The following is a 21,047-nucleotide window of genomic DNA, read 5'->3' on the forward strand; positions in this document are numbered from 1 at the left end:
CCAAGCCAGAAGGACCCAGTGTTGTGTGGGTGGGAGTAGCAGGCTTGTGGCTGCTCCCCTAGAACGTGTCTAGAAGTCTTTCTGTTTCCACACCAAGCCCCCAGTGGTAGGCCACATTTCCACTCTCCCCAGTCCTGGACAGGGCCTCACCCCAAACCTGCCGTCCCCACCACCCGGGCCTGGTGTTTCCTCAGGAACTTGAGGGGCAGGTGGGCGGGCAGCCCCAAGGCAGGCCTGACCAGGGCTGTGGGAGGTCATTACTCCTTAACTGGGCTCCAGCCTCAGTATTTCCTTGTAGTCTTAAACCTTGTCTTGGAAACTGACTTCCAAGGGGAGTTGGATCAGAGCAGGATGGTCCCTCTGAGACCACCTGATGGACAGGTGTGGGCCTGGCCTTGCAGAAGCCACGCCTCAGCACTGTGTTTTCAGACTGCCAGGACACATGTGCAGCCAGGTCTGCCCTGCGCTCCCTCTGCACCTGCTGGCCCCAGGGCTCAGGGAAGCCCTGGACAGGAGCCCAGCACATGGCCTCAGGCTCCAGACCAGCCAGGCGCTGTGAATTGCTGAGGCAGGCAGGGTGCTTGCCAATATAGATATGTTAGAAAACCTATATATTAGAAAACCTGCTGCCCCAGGGAAGCAGTAGGCCATCTCTCGTGCCTCAGGTATTTGGCTGCACCTGTGGCCATGGCCCCTCTTGCCTGAGAGCAAACGGAGCCCACATTCCAGCAGCCACGCGTGCTTCGAGATGGCAGGCCCTGGTGTCTCTCCATCTGGCTCCTCCCCGTGCACAGGGAACTAATGCACAGTGGTGGGGGGTAAGGCTTACTCTTCTTTTTCCCTTGGGGCAGGCACTGTCCCAGCCACTTCCTACATGTGCTCTCACTTCACCCCACTAGAGGCCCAGGAGGAAACAAGTCCATTTTACAGGTGAAGAAACTGAGGCCCAGGGAAATAGAGTGCGGCCAAAAGTCACTTAGCTCCTGAGCCAGGACAAAAAGCCTAAGGCCCACTTCCTACTCCAAGTTCCTGTCTGGCTGCTGGTCCTGCCTGCAGGTACTTCTGCTGGGACCTAGCTGGGGCAGGGAATGAGGGGTCTAGGGAAACAGGCCCCACCCCCGGAGCTTCCCCTTGCTGCCCTTGGCTCAGGGGCAGCACCCCCTTCAACTGGCACTCCGCTCCCTCTGTGGTGCTACGTTACCACCACCTCCCTGGACCTGCTGATGCCCCACCCCATACCCCGTCCCCAGCCTGCTCCTGCTGAAGCCAGGCCAGCATGAAATCCTCAGGAAGGCTGGGGTGAGCCTCCCATCTCATTCCTGAGGAGTCTGAGCCCCATGGCCTGGGGAAGAGCAACAGATTCCTGATGAGAGCCAGGGGATGGGCATGTGGCACCGTCTGAGAGTCAGCAAAAGCCCCAACCTGAAATTCAGCACCCACCAATGCCTGGTTCTGGAAAGCCAGGTGTGCCCCCAAGTGGTAATGCCCACCTCACTCCCCTGCCCCAATCCCTTCTAGGGCCACATTACCCACTCCTTTCCACTCAGCAAACATTATTGAGCCTCATGGGGAAATGGAACAGAAGGTGCCTCTCCTCGAAAGCTCATGCCCCAGCAGTAAGGGTTCTGCAGTGTCTGTCAAACCTGTGGGCCTTGTTCCCTCTGCTGTCTGCCTGACAAGCTCCTGTTCATCCTTCAAAGCACAGCTCAATGCCCATCGGAGGGGGCTAAATAAATTACAGCAGCTCCTCCCTGTGGAAAGGAACTAGGAGGACATTCTTTATATGTTGAGTTAGAAGAATCTCCAAGACATGCTGTCAAGGAAAAATACAGAAAGCAAGAAACAATAGTGTATGCTACTATTTGTGTTTAAAAGGGGGGTGGGAAGCGACTAATAGACTACATCAGGAAAAGGTGTAGCAATTTCCCATAAAACTAGACATACACTTACCCTACACCCAGCTATTCTACTCCTGGGTATTGAAACCCAAGATGAAAATACAAGCCTATACAAAGACTTGTACAAGAAAGTTCATAATAGCTGAAAAATAGGGAACAGCCTAGATGGCCATCAACAGGCAAACAGATACATGTGGTGGATCCACATGGTGGCATTCCACCCAGCAATAAAAAATAACAAACTATCCATACACACAACATTCAGGAAGCTCAAAAGCTAAGTGAAAGAAACAAGTCATGTTGTATGACTCCATTTACATGAAATTCTAGAGCAGGAAAACCTAATCTATCACAAAAAAAAAATTCTAACAGTGGTTGCCTCTAGTGTGTTAGAGATTGGCACAAGGAACTTTCTGGGCAATAGTAATATCCTTCACTGGGGTTTGGGTTTCATTAGTCAGAACTCATGGAGTGCTCCACTTAGGATTTGTACATTTCACTGTATTTTTAACGTTTAAAAATAACCATAAGCAGCCGGACGCAGTGGCTCATGCCTGTAATTCTGGCACTGTGGGAGGCAAAGCAGGTGGGTCACCTGAGGTCAGGAGTTCAAGACCAGCCTGACCAACACGGAGAAACCCCATCTCTACTAAAAATACAAAATTAGCTGGGCGTGGTGGCGTGCGTTGTAATCCCAGCTACATGGGAGGCTGAGGCAGGAGAATCACTTGAGCCCAAGAGGCAGTGGTTGCAGTGAGCTGAGATCGCGCCATTGCACTCCAGCCTGGGCAACAGGAGCGAAACTGTCTCAAAAAAAAAAAAAAAAAAAAAAAAAAAAATTTAAAAAACCATAATCAAGTACTGAACTCCAGATAATTATACACATGCTTAACTATTTACAGAGGTGGTTGTGTCTGCAACTCACTTTGAAATGCACAGAAGACTGACAAGACTGACTGGCAGGCAGACGGGGATGGGCAGTGCCTAGACGACAGGGATATGGGGGCTCCCCTGCAATCCTTTTTTTTTAATTCCCCCAAAGTGGGCGCACTATTCCTGCAGGTACTGCAATACCAGGTGGATGCACGGAGTGGAAGGAGCAAGGTCCTATTCCATCTCTCTGCTCCAAAAATCCATTTAATATACTGTCCTCAGATAGCAGATAGTAAAGTGATAAGAACACTACACTTGATCTTAGCCAAAGGTTGAGAGGCGATCGCCTGTAATTCTTGCAGTTTTTCATGTGACATGTTTCATAATGAGTGTTGGGAAGGTCCTATGAGTGTGTGCTGCCTCACCCAGGTCCTGGCCATCTCTAGAGGAACACACCGGTGTAAGGGCAGGCGCTTCCGGCGAGGAAACAGGAGGCACGGGGCAGGTGTCGAGGGAGGTTCCTCACGGTACACGCCTTTGGCAATTTTCCATCAAAAAACTAAGTGTATGTACACTTTTTTTAATTGAAAGCCCAACTCAGCCTTCCCCCACTGCTCCTTCCCCGCATGCACGTGGGGACACACGCCTTTCTCCCTGCCTGCCGGGACTTCAACCTCGCTTGCTGGGAAGTCGCGCACTTTCGTCACGACTTCCCAAGTCGTGCTGGGTGTGACTTGGAATCTCGGATCCCTGGGCTAGGCCTGTCCACGCCCCGATGCGGGGCAGCGCGGCGGGGGCGGAGCCTGAGCCCGAAACGCCACGGGCGCGACTCTGTGCGCGTCCGCCCACGCGGGGGCGCTGTGTCCTCGCAAGCTCCCGCGGGGTGCCGCGCGGCCCTGGAAGGCTGTGGTTTTCGAGGGGAAAAGGGAGAGTGGCTGGCCCTGCCTCCGCTGCCGCTTGGCCCTGAGATCCCCACTGCCCACGGGATAGGCCCCAGTCCACCCAGCCTGCCCCCCCCCTTCCCCTCGTCTCGCTCTCCTTGGTAGTTCGGGCTTCGGGCCAGTCCCACACTCGCGCCCGGCTGTCCCTGCTGCGCTCCTGTCGACAACTGGCTTTGGGAAGCCCTCCGGCCCCCTCTTTGCACACCTGGCACGCGGCTCCTCCCTGGCGGCATGTGGGTATTTGGGTTGGGCGAGCCTCTCCCTCCAGAGTCCCGAGTCCCGAGTGGGTCACGGCGGCCCGGCGCTCTTCTGGAGAGGCAGTGCCTGAGAGGCGGGTCGCTTCGAGTGGGGATTTGTGCCCTCTGGCGCGGAGGAGGGGGGTGGGAAGCCGGCTCTTGCCCCCGTCACCCGGTGAGGCGCGAGCAGGGCCAACGGTGCGCTGAGAGCGCTCAGGGTGTCCCCAACAGCATGACCCGACCCAGGGACGAAGCTCTGGGGGACGGGACCACTTGCGACGACAGTTAAAGGAGCACAGCGGGGCGGCCGGTGTGGAGAGGCGGGGCCGGCATTCCTGCGGGCCTGCCGGGAGGGTGGGGAACCTGGGATTTAGCCATGGGACCTGTGGAAGGGTTTTGGTCGGGGTCCTGACAGTCTAGTCTGGGTTCTCAAAGATGGTTGGGACAGTGGGCAGGCTTGCAAAGACCGAATAGGCTGGTGGACCTGGTGGCTGAGGCCTAGGCCAGGCAGGGGTCGCGGTGGGGAGGCCACAGTAGGTGTGGTCCCTCCTCCCCCCACCCCTCAGGCCTAAGTCACTCAGGCCCTTGTGTTACGGTGGCACCGGGACCTCCACCCACTACGTACACACGCGCGCGCGCAGCCCCGTGAAAACCTGCGCCGTGTGCCCCAGACCTGCAGCCCGCATCCCGCCGTGTCCCCCGTTCCCCGCACGCGGCTCCAGTCTAAGTGCAGCGTGCCGTGTGCGGCGTCCCAGCCCGCACCCCACACCCCACCACGTCCCTCTGGGTGCGGGGTCCGCATGCCCGCGCCCTCCCCACAGCAGCCGGCGTCCCCATTAATCACGCGGCGCTGACGGCGCTGATCTGCGCGCTGGCGGCGTGACGGTGACGGCGACGGCGGGTGACGGAGCGGGCAATCGGCAGGCGCCCATCGGCCCATCTTATCGCGCCGGCCCAGCCGCCGCCCACCGCGCGCCGCCCATTGATCGCGCCGGGCCCCTGCCCGGGGGTCAGCGCGGGCCGGGCCGGCCTGACAGCCGCATCCATCGCCAAGACGCGCGCTGATGGCGGCCCGGCCGGCACGGCCTGGCCATTAATCACCGTGCCTGCCGCCAAGTGACGGGAGGGGCGGCAGGGCAGCAGGGGACGACAGGCAGCCCCCGTGGCCGGCCCACCCCTTCACCGTTCCGGGGCCCTGCTGCGTGGCCCGCCCTGCACCCTAAGCTCCCCAGCCCCCCTGCCCAGGCCTCCCTCACCCCCTATCCTCGTATGGCCTGCTCTCCCCAGAACAAATGGAAGGGGAGTGGCCGCACACTGGAGGAAGCAAGAGGAACTTCTGTGTGGAGAATTAATGGATGACCACGGTTGGAGGGGGTGAACACTGTTCTACCTCCCGAGGGACCTCTTTCCCGGACACCAAATGAGAGCAGGTCTGACCTGACAAACACCAGCACTGGCTGAGACAAGGGGGTGGTCATTTCGCCCCCCCGGCTGCCTCAGCCCTAGCTGAGCCTCACCCAGGATGGGATGCTAGGGCCCCAGTGAGAAGCAGTGCGTTGTTTCTGGCAGTTGCCCCGTGCTACCCCCTCTGCTCTTGGGCTGTGAGGCCCTGAGCCAGTGCTGGCCCCTCTGGGCTGCAGGGCTTTTTCCAAACACAGAGGGATCCTAAGGGTCCTTCCAAGTGCCAGCTGTCTGCGATAGGGAGGGGCAGGGCCTAGCAGGCTGCTTGCTCCAGTTTGACAAACTGTGACCTCTTTCCAAGTGGGCCAGGGATCAGGAACTCTTTACTGCCGCTTAGTCTCTTGGGTACCTGATACAGCCGCATGTGGGTCACTTCACCAAGTCCTCACATGGGTCTATGGTATATGAACTTCCCACTCACACACCAGGAAACCAAAGACTCATGGGGCTAGGACCAAGGGCCACACAGAGGAGGAAAATGCAATCAATACCATGCCCTGCTGAGCCCCAGAACCCCTGGGTCCCCTCCCACTGCTCCTCTGCCCACAGCCCTCCAGAGCAGGGCCTTATTGGGGTACCCCAGCTGCTCCGCCCAGGGCTGGCCACAGTTTCTGAGAGATAGAGGTCGACTGGGAGAGCAACCCCACCTCCCTTCTGTACCCCCATTTTATTACACAAATGGCTAAGAAAGGTTTGCTAACCAAGAAGTCACTCTCTGGTGTGAGAGCATGATTCATTGAGTCCTAAAAAACAAACTATCCTACCAATCAATCTGGCAGGTGCAACCCTAAGACATGTGGCAGTAAGAAGGTGTCTGCACTGAGAAAATGAGGCAGGACACAAGGTGGTTTCCCTGCCAGGGACGTGTCTTTCAAGAACCCTTCCCAGTCTCGCAAGTATCTCTGGGGCCATTAGCACAGGAGACAGGGCGCTGGGATTTGTGAAAATTCCTCCCTCCCTCTCCTCAGCCACCCAATCAGCTCCCTGGGTGGCACCCAAGAGAGCCTGGGCTGAGAGCCTGGAATATTCAACCACTTCTGATGACCAGCCCCCACCCTGCCTCACTTTAATATTACAATAATTTTTCACACTGGAGCTGAAATAGTGCAAAAAATGAGGCTGCTGTAATTGTTGTTAGATTGTGTGTCAGCCTGATAAGATGTAACAAATATTTTCCTCCCCACCAGGGTCTGTTTCCCTCTTAGTAATGGATGGAGAAACTTCTCATAGTTGGTGAGGGATCAGTCGTAAAAACTTCGCCTGGAAGATTAATGTAATAATCACAGGCCTTGCTGCAAAAAACAGGAGGAAAATTAAAATAATCCCACCTTCCTACCTATCCAGAACCATCTCCCTCACTTTGGAGCACAGACCAGTGAACTGGGCCATCTCTCTGAGCACCACCTCAGCTAGGATATTTGAGGGGCAGGAACCAGGGGTCTGTGGCCTAGGAAGAGCAAGACCACAGTCCCCTCCTCACCTGGCTGATCTGGATGCTGGTACCTTGGGCAGCCGAAGAAGACTGTCCCCACCCGCAGCTGTGAGATCTGCTGTCTGCGCCACTTCCATCCTGCTCCTTAAACACCATGAAAGGCTTGGAGCCCAAGTGAGAGGCCCAGCCAGGGCAGAGGCCTGGTTCTGGTCCTCTAGGTGGGTCACCTTCCCCACACCGGACCCCGCTTCCTTCACCTGCCTGGTACAAAGATCAGATCTTGACAGCTCCTAGTTGCTGCTAAATGCCAACACAGAAGGAGGCAGTATGGCCCCCAGGAGTTAGGAAACAGGTTCCAAGCAGCCTGATTTCAAATCCTGGTTCCATCTCTCACTAGCTGGGCAAGGGACTTGCCTGAACTGTCCCCTCCTCCTCTGTGGAAGTGGACTTGGAAGTGGGCTAGCACACCTATCCCAGTCTCACAGGCTACTGTGAAGGCAACATGGAATGCAGAGTGTGAACACAGTCCCTGGTGCAATAAGCTCTTCCTGCATCTCTCTTCTGTTTGTCTAACATGGCTCGAGTGGGGAGGCTAAAGACAAGCGCAGCCTCAGAAGACACTGGCAGCCGGGATGGGCCACATGCACAGCTGACTTCATGAAGGGTCCCACCACCACTGCTGTGCATGCCAGGGTCTCTTCAGGGGCCAGGCCGAGGGAGAAGATTCACTCTGGCAGCAGGGACAGCTGGGGCCTCTCAGGCTAGATGGAATCCCCAGCATTATCTCCACCCCCTCCCACTGTCCCCTTGACATGACTACAGGGGACTGTCCCTAATGGAAGGACAATGCTGCTTGCCCCACAAGGAGCTCATAGTTAGTCTGGACTAAAGCACTGGATCAAGATGATCATCCCGGTCAGCCCCGCCTCCCATATCATAACAGCACGGAGATCCAGTCTGAACTAGCACAAGGAGCAAGTGCTGGGAACAGCGTCTGGGTGCTCAGCCCCACCTCAGGCACCACGGAGCCAGCAGGGAAGGACAGGCCTGGCAAGGGCAAGAACACAGCGCTCATCCTACTGGGAAGGCACATTCCAGTAAGGTGCACTGCCCAGTGCTGCACTTGCCCTTGCTGCTTAGTGGGTGAACCCAGAGATGCAGCCAGAGAGACAGGGACACTTCGGAGGGACACATGAGCCAACTGACGAGCTCTCACTGGCCAAAGCTTGCTCAATTTGAGCAACAAAATAAATCTACTAAAGTATACAATCTTCCATGCAGAATCCCAAATAATTTTGGTAAATACTCAGTTCTCTAGAGGTGAGCATAACCCCTGCCATTTAACTGTGGGCTGCACATAGTGACTTCCTTCCAAAGAATTCAGTATGGAAAGGCAGCAGAGAGTAACTTTACAGTGAGAAGACCCGACAAACATGACCTCAGCCAAAGGGTCAAGGTCACCATCAACGATGAGTCATGTTGCTAGCATGTGATGAGAACCACACATGATACGATGTGATGAGAACCACATTTCACCTCTGTAGTCTTCCTCTCCATAACCCACAATCCCAGTCTACTCATGAGAAAAGCATCAGACAAACCCCAACTGAGGGATGTTCTACAGAATACCTGGTAAGTCCTCCTCAAAACTGTCAGGGTCATCAAGAACAAGGAAAATCTAAGAAAATGTCACAGCCAAGAGGCATCTAAGGAGACATGACAACTAGTTGTAATGGGTTATCCTGGATGGGATCCTGGGACAGACAAAGGACATTAGGTAAAACTGAGAAAATGTGAATGCAGTATAACAATGCATCGGTATCAGTCATTCACGGTGACAAATGTGCTATCGGATGTAACATGTTAACAAGAAGGGAAACTGGGTACAAGATACATGGGAACTCCCTATTGTATGTTCACAATGACTCTGTACATCTAAAACTGTTCTGCAAAGTTTATTTTTAAAAAACTTAAGATCGATAGAGAGAGAGAGACACAGAGAGAGAATCAAAATAACCTATGAAGAAAACACACCAGGTAAGGAAGGGTTCTTTCAAAGCAACCACAGGAACAGTTATGATAACTTAAAAAGAAATGCTTTCCACACTGAACTGACAGTGCTGCAGACCACGCCTGAGTGGGGACGGCAGCCCCAAGCCCAGGGGCAAGCGCCCACAGGCCGGACCCAGGCCAGGCACACCTGGGGAGTCTCTTGCTGCTGAAAACCTCAGCCATCTCACTTCATGTACTTATCCTGCTGGTCAGCCAGGATTTTGGCGGAGGACTTGGCATCATAGAAAAGCTCACTGATCTCTTCGACGTGCTCTTTCTCAATGCTGTCCTTCCCGTTGATTTTAGCAAGCAAGTTGGCCGGGGTCAGCAGCTGCACTGAGTACCTAGAGTGGACAGGGGCCAGGGCTGGAGTGAAACTGGGGCCACCGAAGAAAGCCCCTTCCCCCAAATCAGTAGGCAGCACTGGCACCAGGAGCAGAGCCCAGTGCTAGGCTTGTGCCAGCTGATATGAACACAGAAAAGGGGAGACAAAGTTGTCACTTCTCAGAGAGCTGCAGTCATTATCCCATCAGAGAGGGGCCAGGAGCCACCAAGAAGACATAAGTGCTATTCCCCAAATCTTTAGTACAGTCTACAAATCCTCCAATAGGAAGTAACGTCACTGCTACTGGAAAAGGACTGCAAACTTAGATGTATACAGGTGTCCGACAGATAGGGATATTTAACATGGCAGGGAAACGAAAACACAGCCAGCTGGAAGTACATGCCCATCCAAAGGCACGAAGACTCTGCCGTTTTAAAAAGTACCCCTTCATCCAAACCTCACAGCTTGCATTTCTGCCTTCAACCTCAGGAGCAAGAACTGACTCAAGGGATGTAGGGAAGGGCTGAGGACTGTGAAGCAATGATTTTACAATGAGTCGGGCCACTGTGAAGGGACATGTTCTGCCGGTCCTGCCTTTGAGCCGCTGAAGAACAATTAGGAGAACTGTCTATGTCTGCGCTCCTCCCTGGCTCTCCATACCCACCACCCAGACATTTTTTAGTTGCTTGATGGTTAAATAAATCAAAAAAGTTAAAGATTTACCAGGACTCATAACAAAACCGGGAGAACAGGAGCCAGGGCCCTGGCTAATGAGCTGCCACATGGTCCCTGCTCTCTAGTTCTGCGCATCTTCTCTGCCATAAGAAGGCCCAGAGTCAAAGCACTCTCCACTAGAGGAGAGCATCTGCTGCAGGATACGGGGACTTCGCCCTTACTCTGGCTTGTTAAAAACCATCAGATAGATCCTCTGCATTTGAAACTCAAGTGCCCTGGCACCCATCACGCCAAGAAGAGCAGATGGATAGAGTCCCGTGCCCTAGGAAGGGACCTGCCTTTATTGTCCAGAATGACCCCAGCAAGGGCCCTGGCTGTGCTGGGGAGGCCCCGGCGGGCCCAGGGTACCGGCTCACCTCAGTGTGGTCTTGGTGCCAATCTCCCCCAGGTGGTTCAGTGCCTCCTCACTGATGTTGATTCCTTCCGTCTGGGCACGGATTTTAATGATCTTTTATAGGAGAAAAAACATGATCAACAGTGACTGACCTCAAGTGCCCCACTTCTAAAGTGCTTTAAAGACAATGTTGCTCAGTATTTCTCACTGTGCAGCATAAGAGAGACCGAGACCTGGGCTGGTGGGCAGGGAGCCAATGCCCGCCCAGCACTGCCGGCCCGGCACCCTCCAGGAGGCATGTGCAGCCCCGCAGTATGCATGAAGAGCACCACGGCCAGTGTGCTGTGTTCAACTGACTCAAGTGTGGCTGGTGCCCCAGGAGGTGTGTGGCTTCCCAAGTGGCTCACTCTTGCCTCCATGTCCTCCCCTCCCCTGTCCCCAGGCAGAGAACTGGGGCCTCTTCTAACCTACCCTGGGCTCCTGCAAGGGCTCTAACCTTCCTCTCCAGCATGGGCACTACCGCCTACAAGCACTCAGGCAAGAAGAGACATTTTTTATTTGCTTGATAAATATGATGGTTAAATAAATCAAAAAAGTTACTTTTAAAGATTTACCAGGCCTCATAACATCACTGGGAGATATCTAATCTATCAAGAAGAGGCTGACGCTTGTTGCAGTTTGAAGATCTTGGTAGAACTGGAGGGGAGGCAGGCTGGCGGCGGGGATGCTGTAACACGGTGGACCAGGATCCTGCAGGCGTACCAGCACTGAGTGATAAGGGGCAGCCGGGATAATGATGTTGTGTGTTGTGGAGCTGAGATAACTGCAGGACTTCGAGCCGCATATAATACAGGAATTTTTCACTTTGGCAGCTTCGTAAACAAGATATCAAGAAGCCCTTGTTGAAATTAAAGCCATAAAAGCACACCCAGTGTAGAGGCACAGGAGCTGGGAAAGACTGAGTCCCAGCTTCAGCCTTCCAGGAGGGAGGAGAGCCAGAGGTTTACTGAGGTGGCCACATCAAGCCTCGCCTGTCAGCTCTCCAGGTCGGGACCCTGTGGGCAGGAGCTGCAGGGGGAGCCCAGTCTCTGATGATTGTGGTTGGGCTCGGGGGACAGCACGTCAGCTGCCCACAGATGAGAAAAGCCTTGGAAAGCCGCAGCAGGCCACAGCAGCTATGATGAGCCAGGTGAGGGTGAAGTGCTTGGCCAGCAAACACCCTGGGGAGGCAGCCCCTCCATCCGTGGCCACCACTGCTGCAAGGTGCTGTCTGCAGTCTTCCCTTTTGTCAAGACAGGCTCAGAACTCAGATCCTTGTACGAAATGTCCTGATTTTGGCCAGACACAGTGGCTCACGCCTGTAATCCCAGCACTTTGGGAGGCCGAGGCAGGTGGATCACCTGAGGTCAGGAGTTTAAGACCAGCCTGACCAACACGGCGAAACCCCATCTCTACTAAAAAGACAAAAATTAGGTGGGTGTGCTGGTGCGTGCCTTTAATCCCAGCTACTCAGGAGGCTGAGGCAGGAGAATCGCTTGAACCCGGGAGGCGGAGGTTGCAGTGAGCTGAGATTGTGCCGTTGTACTCCAGCCTGGGCAACAAGAGAGAAACTCCATCTCAAAAAAAAAAAAAAAAAAAAAAAAAAAAAGAAATGTCCTGATGTCTACATGTCAGCAACTTGTTCAAACATTTCACAAACACTGCATAGGCCACATGAAACTTATCTGCTGGGCTCATGGGTGAACTGCCAGGGTGTGAGCTCCACTGAAACAATCTTAGCTTGTGCAGGAGGGGCTCCACTGTCTGAAATCCAAAGCTAAATGCAGCTGGGCAAAGAGGGGCCCTCTGAAGTTACTGGATGGTACAAGGACAACCAAGAAAAGGAGCTGGGAGGGACTCACAATAGAACTCCCCTCTGAACACAGCTTCAAGGTAAAAAGGGCTTCTCACTCACAGCTGGGACTGAGGAAACCGCCAGGTCTTGCCAAGAAAAATGTCCCCAGAGGACCTTCTGAAACTCCAGGGAGATGTAAATATTGAATCCTGGAGCCTGGTCACAGGAGACAGCTTAAGCCTAAGTGTCTTGCCTTCAGTGAGCTGCACTGAATCTGTGGCTTAGCTTCCAGAATGTCAGGGACACTCTGCCCTCTCTCTCTCACTAGAGAGAGCAGGTCAGAGCAATCGTGAGAGCGTCTGTCTCAGGCTGCTCGAAAATGGACAGTTCATAAATGAGATCTTTAATCATTTAATAACCTGCAGGGATAGTTTATGAGGGTGTCAGCTTGGACTGCAGAGTACACAAGTTACATCGAGTTTGTTTAAAAACCTAGCCCCAGGCTCCAGTAAAAATGCTGAGGTTATCGCCTGGGCCAGCGGGAACAAAGCCACGAGTCCTGAGAGAAAGCCTGAGGAGAGGCCCTCCTGACTGAGCCAAGACGGCCGCAGCCCAGAGCCGGCCTGGCAAGTCATTGTTCTAGAAGCACAGTGCAGAACATTCCAGACCGTTTGGGCCAGGAGCTCTGGGTTCGAATGGCGGCAGCAAGGGTGAACTAGCTCTGAGTGGCAGTCCTGGCTCTGCTGCGTACTCTCCACATAGCCACAGGACCCTCGTTCTTGGAGCCTCCAACACTGGCTATTGCGAAGCTGTTGTATGTTGTACATAGAGGACCCTAGAGGGTACCTATGAAGCACACAAAGCTATGAATACAGTAATAACAACAGCAATGGGAAGGATGGGAGGGCCCGTTATTGCCAATACCTCACGAATCCTAATGACAATCTTGCAAAGGAGGGAGCAGATGTTCCATTTTAACAGAGAAGGTGGAGGCTCGGTGAGATGCACCAAATTGCTCAAGTCATTCAGTAGGCAAATCGTGGCCTCAAAATACTCCTGGTGTCTCTAGCCCTGAACACATCTGTGCTGGGCTGCCTTTTTTGGCAGGACACATGGGGTTTTGGACCCAACAGTAAGGTGCTATGTCCCACAGTAAGAATGGGCCAGTTTTCCAAGAATTGCCTGCGACTCTGTTTCTGCTTCTGCTTCCATTCAGTGAATGCCTTGGCTTCAACCTGGCAGTCACCCTTGCAAGTCACCTGGCAAGACACCCTTACGTGGCGTTGAGGCCCCCGGCCATTGACACCATCTCCTAAGTAACATATACAATTGCTACTGTGAACCATAACTGCTTCAGTAATTTGCCAATGCTGGTTACGAAGGGAGATCTGTGACTCTCCTGATGCATCCCCACAGCACTCCTGCATGCAGTAAGAGATGCTGGCAGGCCCAGACTGGGCCTCCAGCCACAGGAGAGCAGCGGAAGTGCCGGGAAAGGCCCGGGAGAGGCCCTGACTGCTACAAAGGAAAGGTCCTGCTCACAAACTGCCAGAGGAAAGCCACCTCACGAATCCTAATGACAATGAGATGAGAGATTTCTAGCAGGAGGGAAGCTGGGTGGCACGGTGATTAAGAACACGGGTTTCCGGATCAGAAAGCCTGGATTACAGCCAGTCCCATTACCTGCTAGCCACTGACTAATGTTATGAACTTGGGCGAATTAGTTACCCTAGGTCTCAGTGTCCTCATCTGTCTTTTTCTGAGACAGGGTCTCACTCTGTTGGAGTGCAGTGGCACCACCACAGCTCACTGCAGCCTCGACCTCCTGGGCTAAAGCGATCCTCTCACCTCAGCCTCCCAAGTAGCTGGGACTACAGGCACATACCACCACACCTGGCTAACTTTTTGATGTTTTAGTGAGTAGGGGTGTCACTATGTGGCCCAGGCTGGTCTCAAACTCCTGAGCTCAAGTGACCCTCCAGCCTCAGCCTCCCAAAGTACTGGGATTACAGGTGTGAGTCACCATGCCTGGGTAATGTCCTCATCTTTTAAAACGGCAATGACAGTAGTTCTCCCTGCCTCATGGGTTACAGGGGATCAAATGGAATCAAACTGGCCAGGCATGTCCTGCTCAACACGATGCTCAACAAAGAGTGCCATGCTCTGGTGAAAAGACAAGGTCCAGGCAAAGTGCATCGAGATGTCACTGCAGCCCCAGTCTGCTCAGCATCTCCAACCATGGCTGCATGCCAGAGCCCACCAGAAGAGAACATTTGGGGCAAAGGTGGGCAGGGCAGAGGAAAGAGCACAGCACATGCTGCCTCGGAGACACCAATTCAGGGTATGTACCACCGAACAGATGGCCTGGGCTCTGCAGGGCACTGCCTGGCTTTGCATCCTGGACTTACAGCTCCGTGACTCAAATGTAAAAAATAAAATAGATGGTGATCACATGGAATACCTGGAAATACCATGAAGGTGTCTAGACATTCCTAGTCCAATGGTATTCCTATGCTTGGCACATAGTTGTGCTCGAGCTCCAAACCAAGCAAGAGGCAATTCCTACAGGAACAACTGGGACTGTGGCCCTTTGGATAAAGCCCACGCTCATACATCCCTGTCGTCTCCCAACTCTGAGCCTAACCCAGATTCAGCTCACGCAGACTTCAGGGCATGCACCATGTGCCAGCCACTGAGCTAGATGCTTCCACGGGTCCTCCAATGAAGCCTCTTATTATATGATCAGTTTCACAAACTCCCTCTTCAGGTGCTCTTCTAAGCTGTATGATGCTGTCTCGCCATCACCTCTGTGGACTTGGCAGAAGTCCTCAAAGACTCTATTGCAAAGCCACAGACCTGCCCAGGAGCAGCCTCCAAAGCTGCCGATAAACTTGTCATGCTGTTTACAGCAGACAGCCTCTGCTAGGACACAAACACTGGCCTCTTCCAGGTCAGGGTGGCTACATTCTGTACCCTGCTGGAGCTGGCTTGCTATTGGTTCAGGTGGAACAGCGAGCCTGGCCTTGTCCTCTGAGTAGAAAAGGCCACAGGCATAGTCTGGCCTGGTCACCAAAAGGCTATCACTAAATCATATTTTATTGCTTCCTTTTTATAGAGCTGGTAGCCTCCCTAATGGCTATCATCAAGTTGATTTTTTCACTATCCTTTTCCTAAAGCTTATCAAAGGGGGAACAGCAGAAAAGCGAACAGCCAAGACAGGGAGCTGAGCTTCTGTTGACACTTGGGGCAATGTCTAGTTAGACCAATCCATCTTTCAGATGGGGAGACTGAGACTCTGGAGTCATGTGACTTGCTCAAGGCCAGTAGCTAAGTGGTGAGATGGTGAATGGCAGCCAGATCCAAGCTGCAGATACCTTTCTGCACAGCCATCAGTGAACACTGGGAGCAAATGAGAGAAGAGAGCAGGAGAGAAGAAGGGAGGCTCACCTGTTTCATTTCCTGCGGAGTATACAGCATGGTCCGGATTATCATCACTCGGTCCAGAAGGTCAAGAGGGATACCGTGAGGGGATGTGATGTCCTCAGTGCCTCTGTAAGGGGCAAAATTAATCCCATCACCTAAGCCTCTGTTAGACAAGAAACGACACTGGAAATACAGATCCAACACTGACACCACAAGCTAGAGCCTAAGAATCAGAGCCAGGACCAGAGTAAACAGACTAACTTCCAGTGGCATAAAAACAACTTCAGGCTGGGCGCAGTGGCTCACACCTGTAATCCCAACACTTTGGGAGGCAGAGGCGGGTAGATCACCTGAGGTCAGGAGTTCAAGAATGGCTGGCCAACATGTTGAAACCCCGTCTCTACTAAAAATACAAAAATTAGCTGGGCATGGTGGTGCACACCTGTAATCCCAGCTACTCAGGAGGCTGAGGCATGAGAATCACCTGAACTCATGAGGCAGAGGTTGCAGTGAGCTGAGAGTGTACCACTGCACTCCACCCTGGGTGACAGAGTGAGACTCTATTCCAAAAACAAAAAAAAACCAACTTCTTTATCTTGGTAATCATCAATATCATAGGAAAACTGGAAAGGAGGAAAAAACAATAACTAAAATCATACTCAAAAATAATCATCTAGATATTTGCCAAACATTCATATATAAACAATTTATATAGTATAATATATAGTATATACTATATTATAGTATATACTAATTATACTCTATAGTATAATTTTATAAAGTATACTAAGTATGCAAAATTTTTTTTGTTTTTTTTCCATGTTGCTTCAGTCTTCTTGTTTTGTTTTGTTTTTGAGACTGGGTCTTGTTCTGTGGCCCAGGCTGGAGTGCAGTGGCTTGACTCTAGCTCACTGCAGCCCCGGACTCCTGGGCTCAAGGGCTCCTCCCACCTCAGCCTCCTAAGTAGCTTGGAGTACAGGTGTGAGCTACTGCACCTGGCTTGCATCAGTCTTAATAATTATGTTTGATATTTACTTAACAATCCATTAAATATTTTACTTAACCCAAATTGTTGAGCATTTAGGTAGTTTCCAATTGTTGCTATTATTTTTATTGATATTTTGATAATTTGATATATACAGCCATAAGCTTATGTACCATGGAGCTATCCTGCGATAGCTATTCACAGATGCATACAACCTTAGCAACTGTTGTAGTGCCTGACAGAACCCTGAATAGCTACTTGAATGAATAACTATCCTAATTTATACAGCTACATGACTTATCTAATCTCACAGGATCATAGCACTACCGAGTATTCTCATTCTGAAATATTTTGCTATTTCAACAGTTTAGAAAAAGAGGGAAAGGTAACACCTTAAGTTTGCATTTCTTTGATTACTAATGAGGCATTTGAATGTATTCCCTTATATATATTATTTTACTTCTTTTTGAGAAGGGTCCAATCCCATCTTTTGCCTATTTTTCTCTTGAACCCTTAGCCAAGCCATAGGAATAACAGCCCAGGGAGGAACCTTGCCAACCTACCAGACCCTGAGGTGCTCTGGGCAGCCACTGGTGCCTTCAGCTAGTGTTTGGAGGCCCCATGTGCTGTGGGCTTCTGCCTTGGCCTCTGGGGGTCATAACAGCAGAAAGGCTACACTTCTGGCATTCTTAAACTTGTGCAGGATTGTACAGTCTATGGTTATGAGTAATCAATATAACAAAGAATTAGTCATGTCAACTGGATTTGTTAGTATCTGAATATTTGGTTTCAAAAACAAGTAAGCATGCTAAAAATTTAACTTTAGTTAAACTAAAATCTACCTGTTTAAATTCTATCCAGTTAATTGAGGTATAAAAATGCATATTTATGACTGCAAAAATAAAATGCAAACAAAATACATGCTAGCACAGGATGAACCCTGAAAACATGCAAAGTGAAATAAGCCACCGACAAAAGAACAAATATTTTATGATTTCTTTACAGGAAGTATCTACAGTAGGCAAATTCAAAGAGACAGAAATTAGCCAGGCCTGGTGGTGTGTGCCTGTAATCCCAGCTACTCCGGAAGCTAAGGCATGAGAATCGTTTGAGCCCAGGAGGCAGAGGTTGCAGTGAGCCAAGACTATGCCACTGCACTCCAGGCTGGGTGACACAGTGAGACCCTATCTCAAAAGAAAAAAAAAAAAAAAAGACAGAAATAAATGAGACGTTACCAGGATCTGAGGGGAGGGAGGGTTGGGACTTCATGCTTAATGGTTACAGAGTTTCTGTTTTTGAGGTGATGAAAAAGTTTTGGAAATAGTGGTGATGGTTTTAGAAATAGTGGCGATGGTCATGCCACCCTGTGAATGTCATTAATGCCAATGAATTGTACATTTAAAAATGGTTAAAATGGCAAATTTTATGTTACACACATTTTACCACAATAAAAACGATTCAAAGAGAATAAAATGCTACATTAATGAATTGTTATATCTAATGTAAAAAAATTAAAATCGGCTGGGCACAGTGGCTCACGCCTGTAATCCCAGCACTTTGGGAGGCCGAGGCAGGCAGATCAGAGGTCAGGAGATTGAGACCACGGTGAAACCCCGTCTCTACTAAAAATACAAAAAATTAGCCGGGCATGGTGGCAGGCACCTGTAGTCCCAGCTACTTGGGAGGCTGAGGCAGGAGAATGGCGTGAACCCGGGAGGCGGAGCTTGCAGTGTACCGAGATCATGTCACTGCACTCCAGCCTGGGTGACAGAGTGAGACTCCGTCTCAAAAAAAAAAAAAAAAAATTAAAATCTTCAAAGTAAATACAGAAACAAACTACTAGGAAATACAAATATTAAGTTAACTTTAGAGAAAACTTATCTTTTTCCAGCAACGAATGTCTTTTTAAAATTAGGAAGAATTATAAAGATGAAATTCTATCATGATTCAAATCTCAGTATTCGGTGTGCCTGGAACCTTCACATTAAGTAAAATAACCTTTTAAAACTACATTTAATATTTAGTTTTTTAATTCTATTTAGGCCGTAAGTGTTTTTTAAGTCTTATTTGAGAATTCTTTTGGGAATTCTGAGGAAATCCTAAGATCTCAATTTTGCCACATTAAAATATCCCAAGGACAAAAATATCCAAAATTCTACACCACCCATGATAGATCACAACAAACATAAAAAGTTTAAAGAAGAAAAGGTTAGAGAAAAATAAAGTACTCTCGAATCAAACTTCACAAGAACAGAATTTATAGAAATGCATTAATAACATTTCTTATAGTTTTTAAAGTCTATTAAAAGGCTACCAAGTGGTAAAAAGGAATTTGAGGAGAAAAACAAAAGAAAAGGCTGCTGAGGACTGCTAAGCATTTTTCAGGAATTAAAGACCAAACATTTTTGAGATTTGTCCAAGCTATGAATCTGAAGTAGAAAGTTTCTTCTAGAAGCCATATTAGTGGGAGACGGTTCCAGTCGGTGATGCTGCTGAGTGGGCTGGCTGAGTGGAGCCCTCATGTGCCAGCAGCGGTGCTGGGCCATGTGCTGACCTCAGCAGGAGCTGGGGGACCGGGGATGGGTAGGATCACAGTTTAACAAGGCAGCGATAATGGTAATGTTATGAAACTGCTAATAAGAAGCTAGATAATAATTACATTTTGGTAAATCTGCAGACTTATTCTTGCATCTTAGAAGTTCATTTCTGGCTTTGGCTCAGTCTACTATTAATTTTAACATTTTACCATTCAGCAATTGTCCAAACTCGGCCATTAGTGAGCTTCCTCCAGATAGACAGTTTGGAGCTATGAAGCCACAGACCCAAATCTCCTTGGAATCCAATACAACTTATCTATAAGAGCAAGACAAATGTACTTCTAGAAATGTATCCTATAGATATACCACCACATGTGCAACATGGCTGACTCATTTGTGACTACTTTCCTCTTACAATAACTCTTACAATAACTGTGACACTGTGGATGTTTTGGACCAAATTAACTCTTTTTGAAGGGCTGTCCTATGCGCTGTGGGATGTTCAGCAGCATCCTTGGCCTCTACCCACTAGATGCCAGCAGCACTTCTGAGTCATGTTAAGTAAAAATGTCTCCAGACGTTGCTACATGTCCCCAGCGGAACAAATTTGCCCCTGGTTGAGAATTACTACATAAATGCTTCTTTATGTAATCCTGTAACTACAGGGACACAGATAATACAAAGCTTTTCTGCTGACAGAAAGCACAGTAAAAACACCTCTGTGGGTAATGCGATGGGTAACTCACCTACTATCCACTTAACCTTGGCTCAGTGGGCACACAGTAAGAGTGCTAAAAAGACAACCATTTGATTTTCTGATGAGGCTGCCAAAACACTTCAATAAAAAAAGAACAGTCTTCAACAAATGGTTCTGGGACAACTGGATATTCACATGCAAAATAATGAAGTTGGACCAACCCCTTCCTTATGCCCTACATGAAAATTAACTACAAATGGATCATAAACCTACACATAAAAACTGAAACTATAAAACTCTTAGAAGAAAACACAGGCATAAACCTTTGTGATTTTAGATTAGGCAATGGGTTCTTAGATATGAAACCAGAAACACAAACAAAAGAAGAAACATAAATTGGACCTCATTGAAATTTAAAACTTCTGTGTGTCAAAAGACACTATCAAGAAACTGAAAAGACAACCCGAAGAATAGGATATTTATAAATCATATATAAATGATAAAGATCTAGTATCCAGAATATATAAAGAACTCTTACATTTCAACAACGGAAAGACAAAGAACCTGAATAAAAAATGGGCAAAGGATGTGAATAAACATTTCTCCAAAGACAATATACAAATGGCCAATAAGCACATGAAAAGATGCTCAACATCCTTAGTCGTTAAGGAAATGCAAATCAAAACCACAATGAGATATTACTTCATTACCCACTAGAATATCTATAATCAAAAAGACAGACAAGTGTTGGCAAGAATGTGGAGAAATTGGGACCTTCATCCATTGTTGGTAGGAATGTCAAATGATGCAGCTGGCTTTGGAAAACAGCTGGCAGTTCCTTGAAAGGTTAAACAGTTACCACTGGACCCAGCAATTCCACTCCTAGGTACATAACCGAAAGAAATAAAAACCATGTCCACTTAAAAATGCTGTACATAGGCCAGGTGTGGTAGCTCACAGTAATCCTAGCAGTTTGGGAGGCTGAGGCAGGAGGATCCTTGAAGCCCAGGAGTTCAAGACCAGCCTGGTCAACAAAGTGAGACCCCATCCCTACTTAAAAAAAAAAAAAGAAAAAGAAAGAAAGAAAAAGTTGTACACAAATGTTCAGAGCAGCATTATTCATAATAAGCCAACAACCCAATGTCCATCAACTAATAAATGGTTAAATAAGATACACTATTAAATATTCCATATAATAGAATACTATTCAGCTGGAAAAAGAAATAAGTACTACGCATGCTACAACATCATGCTAAGTGAAAGAAGCCAGTCACAAAAGACCAG

The 21,047-nt window shown here is 49.7% G+C and overlaps 1 protein-coding gene and 1 pseudogene across 2 annotated transcripts in view; both read right to left on the reverse strand.

Annotated features, from left to right (window-relative positions):
- Positions 1-2,938: 2,938 nt before the first annotated feature.
- LOC129471780 (uncharacterized) lies at positions 2,939-3,115 on the reverse strand (annotated as a pseudogene).
- Positions 3,116-8,780: 5,665 nt separating this feature from the next.
- RUVBL1 (RuvB like AAA ATPase 1) overlaps positions 8,781-21,047 on the reverse strand; it is a 43,284-nt gene continuing 31,017 nt past the window's right edge. Inside the window, exons 9-11 of one of the 2 annotated variants that reach the window (XM_055259755.2) lie at positions 15,569-15,671; positions 10,310-10,401; positions 8,781-9,237 (exon numbers count right to left, since the gene is read on the reverse strand). In XM_055259755.2, the coding sequence (XP_055115730.1) occupies positions 9,078-9,237; positions 10,310-10,401; positions 15,569-15,671 (355 nt within the window). In that variant the 3' untranslated portion in view covers positions 8,781-9,077. The remainder of the gene's footprint in view (positions 9,238-10,309; positions 10,402-15,568; positions 15,672-21,047) is intronic. The other variant, XM_055259756.2, reaches the window with a different exon arrangement.

The sequence above is a fragment of the Symphalangus syndactylus genome, chromosome 21 (genome assembly GCF_028878055.3).
Source record: "Symphalangus syndactylus isolate Jambi chromosome 21, NHGRI_mSymSyn1-v2.1_pri, whole genome shotgun sequence".
In the NCBI taxonomy this organism is placed as follows: domain Eukaryota; kingdom Metazoa; phylum Chordata; class Mammalia; order Primates; family Hylobatidae; genus Symphalangus; species Symphalangus syndactylus.